An 18,108-nucleotide genomic window follows, 5' to 3' on the forward strand; every position below is an offset into this window, starting at 1 on the left:
GTTTTTGGTCGCCAACAGATTCATTTATTTAAGTAGTTGTGAAAAAAATTCAACTTTTCTTCAAGGATTTTATTTGTAACATAGTAAATATTACATTAAACTGGTCCAATAATCATTTTCATACAAAATTAAAATTATAGTTGTTAAAATTGTAGTCAATAACAGCTGTTTAGTATTGTATTTGCTTGATCCTGCGATAAGTCGTTGTTTGTAAGGGTTGTTGTGCAGTTTGGTATCCAATACAAGATAGGCAGTTTTTCCTTGTGTTTAAAAGGAATGCCAAATTCATTTAACACAGATTAGTGGTTTGAAAACATGTCTCCATCAGAAAAGGTGGAAAGAGTGTAGGTTGTATTACTCTTATCTAAATGAAAGTAGACCGTCTTATTGCCATATGTGAAAGTAAACTTGATAAAAATAAACGGTGAGACTTTCCACGGGTGTTTACACAAATTTAAAATATTCGCTGTCTCACAGTAATATTCGTACATTGTACAAGCTATCTCAGTTTGTAAAAGTTTGTTTTAACTGCGATTAAAAATTTTAATTTAAAAAAAAAAACACAATAGCGTTGCAAATGTGCCTAACTTCTTTTTTTAAACCAGTCAATGGTACATTTCCTTAACCCCTCGTTCTTCAGGCTGAAGCAATCTTTGATCACGGACTGCACTTTTTTGGCTTTTGAAATTCATAAATGATGAAGAGAATAAATGGGACTAAACATATTATGTTCCACGCCCTGAATTCTTTATTGTATAATAGCTGTCACTACAGAGTCTACATTCGTACGCCGGTTTCCCCTCTTGTATAGACCGTGATTAAAATTGAAGCCTACGAAAAATACACTGAAATGCATACAAACACTTATAAACGCAGGCAACTGACAAATATTCTACATCATAAATCTAGCATCGTTATCACTTAAAAATTTACAATATAATGTGCGTCAAAATAACATATGTCAAGTTAATGCTAAATTCTACAAAGACAACAATGCAGCAAAATCTTATTTGCCAAAATCCTATTGTACTGTGCTGTTTCTTTCACATTACCAGATATGAACTGAATATGCTCACGTGTTTTACAACAGGTTCATTAGGGAGCCGTCATTATTTACGGCCTGGGGGGGTCGGAGGAATTGCTTTCGAAACTCCAAAATTTCGAGTAACCACCCTGCCAACCATGACGTGTTTGAGTAACCCCCCTCTCTGCTACAGAAAATTTGAGTGGTCCCCCCCTACCCCCCCCCAAAAAAAAAATTGGGACAGTTAAATATCTATACAGTAAAATGGATTGCTGCTGCGACAGGCCCTGTACAGACCCTGATTAAACCCTGTGGTATAGGTCTTTGTCGGAAGGAGGTTCCAATTGCTGTGGCAGGGGCTGATGTACAGGTCTGTATCCAGTGCTCTGGTGACATGCAGTTATTCTGTAGGATTTTTTTTCAAGAGGGGGAAGATGTGGTGCGAAAGCACCACAAGAGACCGCATAAGCGGTCGCGGGGGGAGGTCAGGAGGGGGCCATTGGAGCTTTTGAAAAATAGAGATTAAAATGGTGTTATTTGGTGGCACTTGGGGAGTATTTTTTTCGTATAAAAAACTCAAAGGAAAATAAATCTGAGACAGTATTCCAAAACTTATATTTCAGTTCACTGATTTCAACTATATTTTTTGAAACCGAAAATATAGCGACAGACATACATTATTCACATTTATTATTTATTATTATTTTCCTGCAATAAAAGATGGGTTTGTTGTCAAAGCATTCAACTGGTTTTAAACTTTATAGCATCAGAATAAGCTTGCTTTACACATTTTCCCCTATCGGTAACCTATACAATGTAGAATATAGAAATCAGACGTTTCTCATTAATGATCAGGCAAGTATATCAATCTTTAATCAGGAAAAACTGAAAAATGTACTCAGTACTAGCCTCTAACATAAGGCTTGCCACGTCGAATAGCTGATCATTCTCCTCTGAAGATCACAATAACGTGAAACACATAGTGAAATGAGATTTTAGTTTCTACTTGAAACAACCTGTATTATGATTTATATATATCTATATCTATATCTATATCTATATCTTATATATATATATATATATATATATATATATATATATATATATATATAATATATATATTGTGTGTGTGTGTGTGTGTGTGTGTGTGTGTGTGTGTACACAAATACCGGGTATGAATATACATATCTTTACTATTATTGTTGTATTAATTCGTAACTCCACTAAATGCTTCAATACATGTCAACAAAATTGAGTAGCCCCCCCCCCTTTCTTGTTCTCCACTTTTGAGCAACCCCCCTTGTAGCTTTCGATTTTTTGAGTGACCCCTCCTCAGATTCCTCCGACCCCCCAGGCCATAAATAATGACGGCTCCCTTAATAGTCAGTTCTTGCAAGTAGCATATGGTACCTGTCTACCAAATGAGACTTGAATCTGTTCAGGCGTTTTTGAGTTATCGCGTAAACAGACAGACAGACAGACAGACAGACAGACAGACAGACACACACACACACACACACACACACTCACACACACACACACATACACACACACGGACAGACAGGCGGAGTTGTCTGCGGCTGTCAGTTGAAATATTAATCTTTAATCATGCATTATATAATAAATGGATACTATAAATGAATAATAATAATAATATAATAATGTTTATATCGTTAAAAACGCACTAAACATACGTCTCAGTGCGCTTTGCACATTTAAATCGATAAAAATACCAGCAGAGCAAGACAAGAAACGTAAAGTGTAAAAACCATCAACTTAGGTAATTAGTTAAAATGATGAAAATTTCTGCAGAGTAAAACCAGTCAATGTAAAATAAACGATAAAAATTCTACGAAGTAAGCATCAGTAAATGTTAAAAATAAATCACGCATCAACGGTTACTGAAAAATGGTGAACCTTTCTATACATTAGAATAGAGATTTTAAAAGGTGAGTCTTAAAATCCCGCTTATGAATGACATTAACATAACAACTATATGGTGTTAACGGACTAAAATGATGTCTCTATACGAATTATTTTATTGCCTTACCCTAAACCTAACCTTGACCCTATACCAGGCAACTAATAATATTTGTCTCTTTTTCCAGTTGTATCTTTTTTCAGTCAAAACCGGGTTGCATCGAAAGTTACACACAACTTCAGTTTCAATTTTACGGGTAGAATGTGTGTTAGGTGTTTCATAAAATATTTACCAATTCCTTCATCACCAACATATAAAATACTCTCCATAAGGCTACTTGAATCATATAAACACCGTCTATGCTATGTCAAACAAAGTTGAAATTGTTTGAAAATAAAGATAATGAATCAGACATCCTTTAAAATTAATTTTTAAGAGAGAGGGTAATTGTCCGGGTGATAAATGTCTCGTGTGGTATGTGTCCAAGTTGTAATTGTCCTGTGGTAAATAGCCGGGGGGTAAATGGTAGATGGCCGATGTCCAGGGGTGACTGTTGTGTTACCGTGTAGATACATCACAAAGAAGAACACAATTTCAAGGACTGTACCATTCTATTCCTCAAAAAATATTTGTTTCTATGAAGGATCAGTAGGAAAGTTCGAGACTTCATACCGTACATTATTCATATTATATCACCCATACAACCTTCCCAAACAAAACAGGCGACAAAAAGATGTTTTAATATTTTTTACATCTTTCGACAAAAAAGAGATATTAGCTTACCAAGTGAAACTTTTTTTACACAGCATTACATTTTTATGAGAATACTGCGTTTAGTTTTCAACTGAAAGTATCACAATCTGTACCTTCCCTAGCTTAACCAAATTTGTGTGTTTTACTTCCTTGACATCCCATCCAATATGACTTTTTAACATTGCAGATAACGAAAACTCCTGCCTGTTTATCTATCACTATCTGAGAAGACAGATCGTTCATCTTCTTAAGTCATGACATTAAGACTTTTTGTACTGTGATCCTTATCGGTTGGTGCTCGGGTAGATAATGCATCAGGTCGACCTTGTAGCATAAATCTCAGCCAAAAACAAAAATCATAATTTACATATTGGGTAAATAAACCATTCACCTTTGAAATAATCTGTACCAATGTCAAGTTTGTTTAAAGATCAGTATTTGACAATCGCTCGTTGATCGTCGCTTTTGTAGAAAATTCAAAGCGAGTCAAGTGTTTATGTGCAGTTTTTCAAATGATTGACACGGCAAATGAATGAATAGTTCTTCAGTCTCCTTTGTAGTTTATACACAGCAAATATGAATGACTGTTGTAATCGACTGGGTATCCACTGGAGCAAGGAGTCAAATGTTTAGCCTACGGTGAAACGATATGGTTCTCTATGAGTGAAATGATGTCTGCCCTGGACAAGGGCGGATCTTGAAGAACATCCATAAGCTCCTTGATGGTAACAGGGTATTTTGTAGTCCAGTAGTACAGCACTTCACCACAAGGATTTTCGCTATTGGAGAACACTTGAACATCTTCAATCGAACAGCCAACTTGATCTGTATCAGGTAAGAAGGTAGAAAATAAAAAGTAACACCCTAAACAAATTTAAGGACGAAAGAGTTACACCACAACAATTTACGATCAAGCACTAAGCTTCAATAGACCTCAGTTCTTGTTAAGCTTTCTTGTTGAAAGTAGGCCAGTAAAATCAACGAAAAATAAAGTTGAAGTTGTAGAGAACAAAAAAGCAATGCCAGTTGTAAGTTTGAAAGATTACAAAATGAGCTCGAAATAAATGAATGAAATATCACAAATTTAAGTTAAAATCACATGATGTTATAGAGGAAAAGTAAGACATCCATATACCTTATATTACGATGTGGAAATTTACATGAAATATAGCTCCACTCCAACGTTATTGTGAAAGGCTTGCCCCTGCAAGAGCTGATACCTATTATTAACTATGTGATCTGTCCTAGTTTATGTGATTATCAAGAGCTAAAATAGCCACACACACATGTATATATATATATATATATATATATATATATATATATATATATATATATATAGATACATATATAGATAGATAGATATATATACATATATATATATATATATATATATATATATATATATATATATATATATATATATATATATATATATACACATGTATATATATATTTGGTTTGAGGGCATGCGTGCATGCGCGTAAACGTACAAGTAGGAAGGCATATTAACATATCATTTTCTCCAAAGTGTAAAGTTCTTTCTATATGTAACATGTAAGGCGTCATCATCCGTCAACCTTAACAGTTACAAACTGAAGAAATCGGTAAATAAATACGTTTGTGATTTGGGTCACAAATGTATGAAATGCCAATATTAGACAGGTTTGTTTTTACGTGAACGTGAAAGCGTAGAATTCACGTTGGTGTTGGCATACATGTTCACGTTCAAAAATCCGTTTGGCTACGCGTTACGTCGGCCGTTCGTGTGGCATGCCCAAGAAATGGTTCGGCTCGGCTTGGGTCCGCGTAGTCTGTTTCCGCATCACAGGGATAGGTCAATGGTTATGCGGTATGTCGCGAATCGACGAAGAAATTTCACGTAAAAAATGACAAAAATACATAAATATCTTTGAGGGTGTCACTACCATACTTCCAACTTACAATGTGCATGAACGATTCACAGTTTATATCATGTTTTGCTCCCTAAAAATGAGAATAAATTTACACGTTCACAAATTACGTGAAAACAGCTGTCTCCACGTAAATACGCGACGCTGGCTCTGTGTACGTGAAGAATGTAAGCACAAGTCGACATCATCATCTCAGAAATTCATGACGTTATTCGTTCACGTTCACGTAAAAAGTGTAGCCAAACCTGTATATTATCTTAAATTTGCAAACAGTTTACCTGCTAAATCTCGCCAGTCACCAGCAATCACATTTTCTACGTTCAATCTATTACATATTTGCTTATGCAGCGTTGGTGGCATGTCAATGATCTTTCCGTCCCGATGCATCTTTGCTGTAGCCGTCTTATGTATTGTCGCAATCTGCCGAAGAATGCAAATAAGGAACAATCCTCTAATAAAAACAATTATTTTTTACTGACTGCCTTTAGCATATTCTTAAATGAAATTATGCGACTCGGTGACTTTTCTTTTGGTAGATGTACTTATTGCAAGTAGATAAATGTGTCATTACGGTAATCTTGAATCCTGTTTTAACAGGTCAATGTGAAGTTCTCGTCGAGTTGCTTGTTGACTATAATTATGAGAGGACGTGGGCGTTCAACTTTCAATATATGTCACCTCCTCACCTGACAACTTTTGACATGTTCTTCTGAGGTACTATGCGCCTCGATAAATGTTCTTTTAAGATACTATGCGCCTCGAAAGTTAATGCTTCAACTTTTGCTTAGATTTTCCTAAATAAAACTTTCAACCATGCTCTTCTCAAGTCAGGGGTCACAGTGCAAATGTAGGTACAAGGGAAGTAAATAACCAAACATTGGTCAATATCCGAAATTTAAAATGGTCGCCCTGCCTATGATAACTAAGTTAGGAAAAATAAAATTCTTCCTTTTTACGAAATACTAACAAGGTGAAGTTTTTCTTATACCAACAGCTATAAAATGAGCAATCCCCAAAAAAGCGGAAGAACAGAAGAATATTGAAACACATTCGAGACTCTGAATATTTGCCTCCGATACGCTTTCTAACGAGCAAGTCTGTGATTGATATATATATATATATATATATATATATATATATATATATATATATATATATATATATATATATTATTGGAACGATTATAATTCATTTGGGATAATGTTACCGTTTAATTGTTCAAATTTATCAAAAGTGTTAGGTGTCAAATATCTGAAAGTTGCATAATTACAAATTATTCATAACAACAAGTGTATGGTATAGATGCAGATGAGCTTATATTGACAGATTAAGCCGAGAATGGGTTGTGTTCAAAAATTACGATGGGGGTGGCTGGAGGAATCGCGATTGAAACCTTTTTTCAGATCCCCCTCATACCCTCACAATTTTTTCAAATCCTTCCGTCTACATGATCATTATTTTTCAAGTCCCCCATTATCATGGAGGCGCATATTTACTACCCTTTTCAGTGATAGAGCGCGAAGCCACTGCAGTGAACTGCAATAAAACTGCTCACACTAATTAGTTTCAGCTGTAGCCAGCTGGCAAAGTCGACAACATTGTATGTCCCATGCAGACAGTTTGTCTGGGGAAGTTGAAATAAAAAAGATTTGTACATGGACCAGTGCATGGTAATGTTACATTGTATCTTAATCTTGAACACAGGGTGCCAATCGTAAACTCTCATTCACAACTCGAGCCTCAGACAGAGCTAGTTTTGCCTTTGTACAAGCAGACTTTTTGGTCTTTATCAAGTAGCCTTGTTCAACACCAAAGTGGCCACGGCTACAGCTGAAACTAATTAGTGTAAGCAGTTTTATTGCAGTTCACTGCAGTGGCTTCGCGCTCTATTACTGCAAATGGTTGTATAAGGGATGCAGGCAAAGAAATAATAAATATATATGGGCAGTTCTACCCCACGATTTCGACGCAATCTGTTATTAGCAGTGTGTAGAGCCATATTTCTATGATAATGGCTTAAATTGATTCATTTTGAAACGCATCAGTGCACTTTTTTGAATTATCAATCTAAGTTGACTGGACGTAATCCAGCTCAGACCGGGTCAATGACACCTGCTGAAGAACACACAAAATTATCATCATGAGAGAGTATGCGAACAGTGACACTGCAATGCAGAGCTATAGCTGTATTAACTTTGATTATTTGACAGTGTTTTTATTCGGTTTATACATCTAAATTCTCGTTCTCGTCCCTACAGCATGTTTAACTGCCCCGTATACAGCTTGCAAATACAGCGTGTGTATGTGTACCGTGAATTTGTATCAATGACAAATGACTTTCAGTCTTGACTCTAACTCAATTATCACCCAATATGTGCATGTACAGGCTATATTGTGTGTTTTAGCATGCTGTGGCGAGGCAGCAAGAAACTGTATGTGAGATATTGCATATAGGTATTGAAAAACTTATCAATAGTTCCAGCTTCTGCTCTATTACTATGCTCACTTGTTTCTTCACGAAAAATCGTACACGTTTTGATTTTTTCGAGATAAAAGTCAGGAAACTGACTGACAAAATGGCTCTAGAGTTTGCTCTATTATTACTAACATTACAAAATTGGATGTCATAAAAACAATTATTCATTTTTCATTATCTATCAAACCTTTTAATCGGAAAATGTAAAAAGTAAAAGGGAACCAAAACATTTTCAGGTCCCCCTATAGGCAGAGCAAAAAGTTCAAGTCCCCCTCTATTACCCCAAAATGTTTTGAATCCATCCTGAATTCCTCTAGCTCCCTCTACCAATTTTTGTGAACGCAGCCCTCCTACACTATCCAATAATCCCAAATTACTTCCAATCTTGCGTAAACTGTAATTCAAAGTATACAGCACATCAGGGCTGTGGAAAATACAGCGGAAACAAAGCAAAAGTCACAACTCCATTTCTGTTTCTCGTGAAGAACAATTAAATGATTGTGCTTCTCTGTGGAAGTTCTCATTTGTGCAATTTCTAACGAGTCAGTTAGAGCTATAGGTGGAGACTGAGCGGCATTTAGGAGGGTCAGCATGGTGCACGGGAACACTTATTCCAATACCATTGCAAAGGGAGTGTTGAACACCGTGTTACCAAAATGTAAGTACCATGGCAGGCTGCATTGGAGGAAGTTGTAAGTGTGTTCATTCAAGATCTAAATATAGCACTTACATGATTACTGCTCCTGAAAACTTCTACCATCTGATTTTGTCCTTCACAGAGAAAGTTAAAAGGACCAGCTTCCTGCAAACGACAATCTAGCTGACTTGCCAATTTCACAACATGGAGCTTTCCTTGTAGTTCTGGATCTCGGTGATTGGTTACGGGACACAAAATGCCAAATTTGTACTCCAGATGTTTAAAATCTCGCCGACGAATGGCTTCTACGTGATTTATAACTTTGGTTATGCACATTCTTGAGTCTGCGTCTCTTGGTCTCTGAACTGTGACTTTTATCAGATTCTGTTCAGGTATGCGATGCAGAATTTCGAGTTTGACGAGTATCTCAGAGTCTACAGTGAATTTGGCCACGTCGTAGAAAACCTGTCGCATTCTTAACTGACCTCCTAGTTGATCTTCGTTCAAACATCGTGCCAAAAGGCGGGAAAAGACGGCGTCTGGTCGCCAATAGCCGAAGTCAAAGTAATATATTTCCTCATCCTCACTAGAAATCCACCAATCTTCTATCGCAGTACCCGAATCACCCTGTAGCATGCTTGAATAATATGGCATTAGACATGGCACGCTGAACAGTTCATCCTTGGTTTTTGTTGTCTTCTGAAATGTGGGGCATATCAGGTCATACGCAGCTAGAAGCGAAATTATGACGTGAGTAGGCACATTTAATGGTTTCATCATGTGCTCGACAAGAGAACTGTGGAGGATTCCGTGTTGTTCCAACTTCAGCCAGTATGGTGCAACCTTCTGTGATCTTTTATAACGAGGTGGAATATTCATCAGTACTTTCATGATATCTACGAGCAGCTGCGGATCAAAAACAACGTACTGTTCGAGTACTGGGTCATCTGGTTGGTATATTATCTCCCCAGCCCGGTGGAAGAAACTAAGAAGCTCTCGAAAATCGTCTTCATTAGTAATTCCGCATGCATTTGAAACATAATCTTCCACATCAGCATAGGATGAGATGCTTTGAGAAAATCGTCGGTTCTCACCTTCTTTCCTCTTACTCAGTATCAGTTTGTAGAAGTGTAGGTATTTAATAGGGAACTCCCTGATTATATACTCAGCTTCCATTACTTTATAACTAATTAGTTCTTTAATTTTCAACATTTCCGTGTCCTTACATACGGAATTCTCAACCATGAACACCAGACGTCTGTCGGAGTTAACTACCAAACGGTCACAAAAGATACCGTAGAGGTTTCCAAATAGATACTGATCTATGTCCTCTTGATCTGATAGTGTAACACTATGCCTGTGCGTTCCAACAAGGAAAATGACAGAATCTTTATCCTTTGCATGGATGGAAATCGAGTGTAACCAAAACAGTATGCGATTGAGTTGTTTACTTCTATCTTGAACAGCTTCTTTGAGATTAAACACTAATAGGAAGACAGCGTGACTAGCAAGAAACACATGGTGAGTACTGTAATACAGTTCATCGCCTGCGAAATCCCAAAGGCTTAGTCTTGTTGGAAGATTCTTTGAACCTCCTCTCAAGGCCTTGAAAGCATCCCTTATTTTCTTAATGGGTAATGTTTGACAATTAACTTTCCAAAACCCATACATTTCAACTAAGGGATGAGTTAAAATTGACATGAAAAAAACCGAAAAAGTAGGAGAGAAGATACTTGGTAGTTGAAATGTCCAGCCCATGAAATATCCCATGAGTAAACCTAGTAATGTTCCAGCTCCCTTATAAGTAAAATAACCAATATTGCATTTTGCATCGATTTCTCTTCCGACGAATTCACTCGTTGTTTTCCCAAAAACTAAGAGCATAGGGCTTAGGAATGATATGGGAATTGTCGAGTCAGGGAGTAATAGTGAGAGCACAACGCTTATTGTAAGTACACTTAACGTTACAAAAGTTACATCAGTAATAGGTTTGAATGGTAATCGTCCAAGTAAGAGAGTCCAGGAGCGAACTAGAATCAGTCCTATCGCAGAACTGAGGAAAATCTGTGCTGTTTGTAGGTATGATGAGACAACTTCTGTCAACTCCAATTCAAACGTCTGGTCTTGCAATGAATACAACTTGGGTGGCTGGAGTAAGCACAGCCCAAATGCAAGACCACTTCGGAAGCCGGAACCAACAAGAACCCCGAAGATAAACCCAATACTGACAAAGAACAGGAAACAATAGAAGTAATTCAGACTAATGTAATTTGAAGCAATTGTACTAAAGAACAAGTAGACTATGTCGAGAGTAACATGACATCGGATGTAATATTCTATGAGAAATGCAAGTGCAACACCTGTGCCAATTCGATAGGCTTCAGTGAGAAAATCAAGTCTAGCGATGGTCATTCCTAGGAACAGGAACCACTCGAATGGAGCAAACCCGTAGCTAAAGATATAACATAATGGTATGATGAACAAAAGGTGAAGACTAAAGCAAAGCTTAAATATGTAAAATACATCTTTAAGGTATTTTGCTGTTGTCGTACTTTGAGAAGAACGGTTATTTTCATTTGAGATGGACCTCTCTTTTCCTTTTTTCTTCTTCTCACCAGTACTTGTTTTGGCTGTATACCAAGAAGAAGCACATTCAAAATCAGTACTGCTGATGTCTTCACACGTATGCCATGCATTGTCTACTTCCCTTGATTCGCACATTCTCGTTTCGATTCCAACAGTACTTGCCTCACTCTTTTGAAACGTCTCTCCCATCAACGCACGTCGGAGACTTGTCTTTCCGACACGAGCGTCACCTAAAAACATGACTTTGCTTCTGTTGAACGGTAGTTTTCCATGTCTCCCAGCTTCTACGTACGTTTCCTTGATCTCTTCATCGTTGCAAAGGACCCCCAGATTGTAGCTGCGAAACGTCGAAAAACCAGAAAGCCATCTCTGAAATTGACTTGCCATCCTTCGTCAGATACATTAACGTGCAAATTGGCTTTTATCTGAATGCAGTTACTTTATCTAAAGTAAACAAACAAACAAACAAACAAACAAACAAACAAGTATGAAATCAGCAGCAATTGATATGAAGTTAAATCATTTAAGAAGCTTATCGATAGTCAAGAAATATGTAATCCTTAAACAGGAACTTCCCTTGTAAACCCCGGATCATCCTAAGGGACCAAGCACAATTAACGACAGGGGGCCGGAAGAGAAAATGGGGGGCCACGAAAAAAAATGAGTGTTCTTTGGGTGGGCCATGAAAATTCCAGGGAAGGCAAGGGGTGGGCCACCAAAATGTTTTACACCATGACAGACAGAGAATATATTTCAGCATTTTTGTTCCTTGTTGAAGCTGGAGTTCCTTGTTAAACGTCTTGTAGCATGATGAAATACCAAGTCTTAAACCTCACAATGCAGTTGTTATGGGTAAAATGAGCAATATTATTATTGAAAATTGCCTTCATTTGTCAACAATAATAATGGTTGGTAATGATACAGAGGCTAGGTTGAAATTGGTTATTTCATCATGCTATAGGAAGAACTAGAATACGTAGTGGACACACAGGAAAAAATACTGAAAAAAAGGAGAAAAAAATGGCATTAATGGGTCTTTTATAGTTAGCCCATGAAGGACTATTCCAATGGCAGACTGTCATTACAGTGGAGTAACATTGAATATCTTGGGTAGTCATAGAAAGGCAGACACTGGGTTGTGGAAAGTGCATTGAAATCACAATGGTCATGTTATACATTTTTCCCCAACATCTGAAAACATCATACAGATACTCAGTTGAAGTAAAGCATAGACATACCGGTATATGAAATGCTAAACATGCATACCAGCAAACAGACTCAAAAATAATTATGCAGTTCAGTTTAATCTTCTCAGTGACAAAATTGTCCTAAAATTCTTACTCTTTGCTGTATCATACTTTGGAAATTAAAAAGACAATGCATTCATTCTATATACCATGGGTTATATGTACATGATCCCTGTGTGACCATTTGTTCGGATGACTTTTGAATAAAGGGTTAATTTAAAACTATATTAAACTGAAGGGAGAAAGTTACATGGAATTTTGCTCATAAAAACACTTATCTTTAGGGTTGTGCAGGAATCTGTCAAAATGTCCTCCAAATGTATTTTGTTTTCAGGGTATTCAAACTAAACACACAACACAAAGCATAATAACTGAACATTCTTATATAGGGCTGGTTAAAGGTACAGAAGCTAAATTTCTTAATTTCCCTGGTATTTAATCTTGGTATAAATTGACAGTTATTGTTCAACTCCCTAAAATATGTGGCACTGTCCAGTATTTCCTATCAGTTTGTAATGAAATTTGATCCAGAAAACACATTTTAGGTTATTTTTGAGACAGCAGACCATTTTCAGCCAATATTTCAAGTATGAGCCACACTAAAACTGTTATTCTGTCATAGTAAACAAAAGACCTCTGTACTTGGTATCTGCTTTTATGCTGTGTACCTCTTCCAGACCATTCATGTTTATATTTGCTTTAGTGACAATTGTTCCTCTTTTTATGTTCTATTTTGATCTCCTGCCTTGGAGTATGCATCATTTGGAAATGTATTGAGGGTCAGTAGCTGTACATAATTTGGCTAATTTTTAGTATTTTGAGTTCTGTGTGTTTCACTTCAAGTTCTTACTTTTACTCAGAGTATGATGAAATGCACAATATTGAGCTTGTTAGACTAACTTGGAGATGTTCAGTGAACACTGTAACAACTATAACAGCACTGAATGAACTTGCAGATTATTTATAAGGTATTTGGTAATTTCATCATTCTTTGAGATTAAAATAGCACAACACAATACTGAAAAGTAGCTGAAGGTGTTACAAGTAGTAAAGCTTGAACATATGTTATTTTGTTTGTTTATTATTTATATATTTATTTGTTTATTATTTATTTCAAGAATGCAAGAATGTTGTTTTCACTAAAGCATATATTAAGAGTTATAAGGATTTTATATATGTGTACAACTTTGTACCTATGTAATCTTTCTTTTTTTGGGAAGGGGGCCACAACAATTTTGTTGCCGGTGATGGGGGGGCACTAAATTTTTTGCTGGTGTCAGGGGGCCTGTAAAAAAATATATGCACCACATATTTTCTCTTCCAGCCCCCCTGCCATTAATTGTGCTCGTTCCCTAAATCTGTGCAAATGTAAATGCCACGCTACTGAACGGATGTGCTATGTTTGGTCCCAGAATCCCATAATTTTGTCATGTTTCATACTTTCATTGTCATTGAATCTTGTATAGGATGTCAATGAATACATAGCTACTAAACTTGAGTCGAAAATAAACTGAAAATATGTTCCTTTTTTGTCGGAGAACGCATATGTTTCAAAATGTGTCTCATGTACGACCATTTGACCCCTATTTGCATATGTAACGAAAGTGTCCATCACGAGGATTCAAATTCATCATACGGTCAAACGATGTTACACGAGAATTCAAAACTCCCGCCCAGTGTATGGAAATGACTACGTTATTAGTAATACCCCAATTGCGCGCCCACGGTTCTGCAACCGTGTAATAGAATCATCATAAAATTACCTCACCCAATGAAAATAAAGCCACGTTTACTTTGTGTGATTAAAAGTTAAAAACATTTTTGTAATAGACGTGCATTACCACTACCTCTTTTTATCATATAAAGATTAAACGAAGAAATAGAATTTTGATGCTTCGTTTGTGATATACGTATAATTTTGAATTATACGACAGAAACTAGCAGAAAGAAGCCTAGGGTTTATTCTTTATGCTTGATCAAAAAGAAATCAATAACGAAGTGATATTTACTGTCATGAAAAACAAAACAAAAAATCGCCCGTGGAGCCCTTTGGTGCGGACGGGTCCCTACTTTGGATTTGCAGGTGGTTGAGAAATAGGCAATTTCCCTTATTTTCAGATAGGGCGTTCCCGTGTGTGTGTGTGTGTATATATATATATATATATATATATATATATATATATATATATATATATATATATATATATATATATATATATATAATATATATATATATATATATATATATATATATATATATATATATATATATATATATGTGTGTGTGTGTGGTGTGTCTGTGTGTGTCTGTGTGTGTGTGTGTGTGTGTGTGTGTGTGTGTGGTATATATATATATATATATATATATATATATATATATATGAGGATGGTCTCAACAAGAAACAACAAAATAGCTTTCACGGTGACTAGCTTTTGCCCTTTAGCCCGAGTCAAATTCAAAAACACACTACCCCCTATTTGGCATTTCAAAAACATGGTGAAACCCCCTCCCCCGCCCATCACCAAAGTCAATAGCAGGGTGACTTCCCATGAATCCACTGCCCCCCCCGGCCGAATAAATGACCAGTCCCTAAAGCATTTGTAGCTTTTCCAAAGACTAGAATGAGGGCGCTCCAGTGGAGTCATACGGACGGCTCAATGGGGACGTTTAATCTGACGATAAGTGAGCCGTCATTATTTATGGACTAGGTTCGGAGGACTGTGAGGTGGAGGTCACTCAAAAAATTGAAAGCCACAAGGGGGCTTGCTCAAAATGTAGAGATAAAGAAGAGGTTACTCAAGTTTTGGTGCAAAATGAATTGAAACACCTCTCACATTGCATCATTTCACACATCAATTTCTCAAACTTTCCGATGCGAAAGGAGGGAACCTCTCTCGTTCTGTCCTCTTCTGGTGTTCTAACAGTTTTACTGAGTAAAACGACACATTGAAAACAGCTCTCACTTTGCACCAGACAGTACTGCACCATTTGCACACATCAATTTCTCAAAATTTTCCAGGCAACAGAGAGGACAACGCCCCCTGACACTTTACCCCTCAGCCTCCCGCATGTTCTTCCCCCTTACTTTCAAAGTCTGTCCCGTCAGATATCCTAGTGAGGACCATGTCATGATACCCATCAATATTAAACAATACTGTATGTGGTTGTATAGTGTTTAAAGGGTGAGCTTTTACATATATATTATGTTGTGGCATTGAATTTCATTTTGTTGGTTTCACCCTTTTCAACTGTCATAAGATGATCGATGATAATTCACTCACACAACAGAACAGTTTCCGTCAATTGACAAAATTTAGAGCATCTACGGGCGAGATATATGTCACTGCAAACATCAAAGTTCGTAAGGCATAAACATTGACCCTCGGGATTGACGAGTTGACACGGTCGGAGACCGGTGGTGATGGACCGTTTGGCCACGTACTTAGTCTGCATCACAATTGAAAGAAAGCTGCGACACCTCCTAAAATAAGAACTACTGTTTCGATCTTGTTGTCTTCCCTTCATAAATATGTTTTAAAATATTCTAAATAACTCTGGTTACAGTACTATGCCTGTCAGGCGCTAGCGCCCGCCCACATCATCACCAACACGTCTCAACATCTCGCATGCGCCAGCGCGGTGAAGCCCCCTTGCAAGCCGATGGCAGACTTTCTAAGCGTCGAGACAGCGCGAAACAACGATTGCAGGATGCATGAAACTTACGTAACAGATATAGATGTTATTACTTTGTCTTTGAAGTAATTTGTGTTATTAATTATAACACCCTGTTTTTAGCATTTAACACTGTAATTTCCCACGAGGACATATGGGTGTGGGTTCGAGTACCGCATGGGTCACTTTTCATTCGTCAATTTTATAAATTTCGTATGGTGAGTCATTTCTAATTAATGCTTCTTTGGCTTTGCATCATTCATATGATTGATCCTCATTACCTAAAATCCGATTTCTAAGTTAGTGACTTGTGCGCTAGACCCTGTTGAATTCAGTAGTGGATCCTTAGGCTGAAAGGTTAGGTGATGAGTTTAGCCGTCTTAATCACCATGCACCATCCACGCACAACAGAATGAAGAGTTGCCCCATCTAAGAGACAGGACCGCCCACATTAAGCCGACTAATCCATTACCTCAGTTGGTAGCGCAACCGAAATGTAATCGGGGATGTGAGTTCGAGTCCTCCATAGGTCACTTTTCATTCGGCAAAGTATAATACGTATGTACAATAGAAAGCAAAGTTTAAAACAGCCTTCATTTATATTTTTCTGTTCTTATTTCCCAGGGTATGTATTCATCTGCTGCTGGAATAATGGTCAGATATCAACGGCAAAGCTACTTGAAAGCATAAACTGAATGTTTACGAAAAAAGCCAACAGTGGCTAACTTTACCTAGGCTGAAGCCTGACAGGACAAGATAAACTTTGTCAAATAGCCAAGGCAATGTGTCAATAAGACAGACATTCTTGTGATGCAAGTATTCAAAAAAATGAGCGTGCAGGAAATCACTTCTGTATCCTGAAAAATTTTTGTACATCGAAACAAGAGGAGATTGGTTTTCAAAACCAACTTACCCCTCTGTGTTATGTAAAAATTAAATTAACCCCTGTGTTTTTCAAATATCAGATGAGTCAATTCGGAACTGCTTGCCCAAGATGGCCATAATAACTGAACTTTTCATAGCTATAAATATTTCACTTATTAAACTTGTTAAACCCCAGTACTTAGATATGATTTACGAACCAGACATAGCCCAACGTATCCATTCTCTAACCTTACAAAAGAAATAAAATCTGTTGTGGTTCGAAAGTCACGTCATCCGTTCTAACATTCTTTCTCTATCTGTGACCTTCGTAGGGTGCTCTTTCAATATCTGATAACATTGACAGCCCTAGCCCATTCTTCCTACGAGGAAATGGATCTACACCAGATGCTTCGTGAAGAGTCTTTGTTCATTTGTGCAGAATAGTGATATCAAAAGGGCGATGTTTCAAGCTGAATTCCCAATAAGGATAGCAAGTTCAAGTGTAATGGGTGCGTAAGAGTTAGAAACTTAAACTCGGTATACACGAGTCTACACGGGCAGTATTTTAAGAAAAAGTGTACCTACCTTCCAGCTTAAGTTTGTCGCCTGAAATATTTGTTAATCACTTTGTTGGCAGGCGTCGAGTACTCGATATCACCAGACCTTAGCTGACCTTTCAAGGAAGCATGGGTAAAATAAACACGAGGCGTGTATTGGCTCAATCTGATTAAAGTCAGATGTAGAGTATGGCGACGTCTATACTTACTCGGCATTCTCTTGTTATCGTTGTGAGAGGCGGGAGCAAGGGAATACGGCGTAAGTAGACGTCGCCGTACTCTACATCTGATTTTAATCAGATTTGTATTTGCATAGCTTTTTCACTTCTTCGCCGCAATAGTGCACTTAACTCCCAACTGTACATTTTAATAAAGGAGAAACGTGTTCTCCAGGAACTTTTATTTCCTGCTCTTCTGACTTCAAAGTTTTTCAGAACGATATCGTGTGAGTGAGATT

General features: G+C 37.2%; 1 protein-coding gene across 2 annotated transcripts; it reads right to left on the reverse strand.

The window, feature by feature from the left end:
- Positions 1-2,155: 2,155 nt before the first annotated feature.
- Positions 2,156-17,760, reverse strand: LOC139138365 (uncharacterized). 2 transcript variants are annotated; one of them, XM_070706705.1, is made up of 4 exons: positions 17,680-17,760; positions 8,818-11,754; positions 5,890-6,031; positions 2,156-4,523 (listed from the first exon to the last, which is right to left on the reverse strand). In XM_070706705.1, the coding sequence occupies exons 2-4, from the start codon at positions 11,695-11,697 to the stop codon at positions 4,333-4,335; spliced, it is 3,213 nt and encodes a 1,070-aa protein (XP_070562806.1). In that variant the 5' UTR covers positions 11,698-11,754; positions 17,680-17,760; the 3' UTR covers positions 2,156-4,332. The 2 variants fall into 2 exon arrangements, with proteins under 2 accessions (XP_070562806.1, XP_070562805.1); XM_070706704.1 differs by having other exon boundaries at positions 8,818-11,647; positions 17,680-17,734.
- Between the last annotated feature and the right edge of the window lie 348 nt (positions 17,761-18,108).

Source organism: Ptychodera flava, chromosome 8 (assembly GCF_041260155.1).
Source record: "Ptychodera flava strain L36383 chromosome 8, AS_Pfla_20210202, whole genome shotgun sequence".
Classification (NCBI taxonomy): domain Eukaryota; kingdom Metazoa; phylum Hemichordata; class Enteropneusta; family Ptychoderidae; genus Ptychodera; species Ptychodera flava.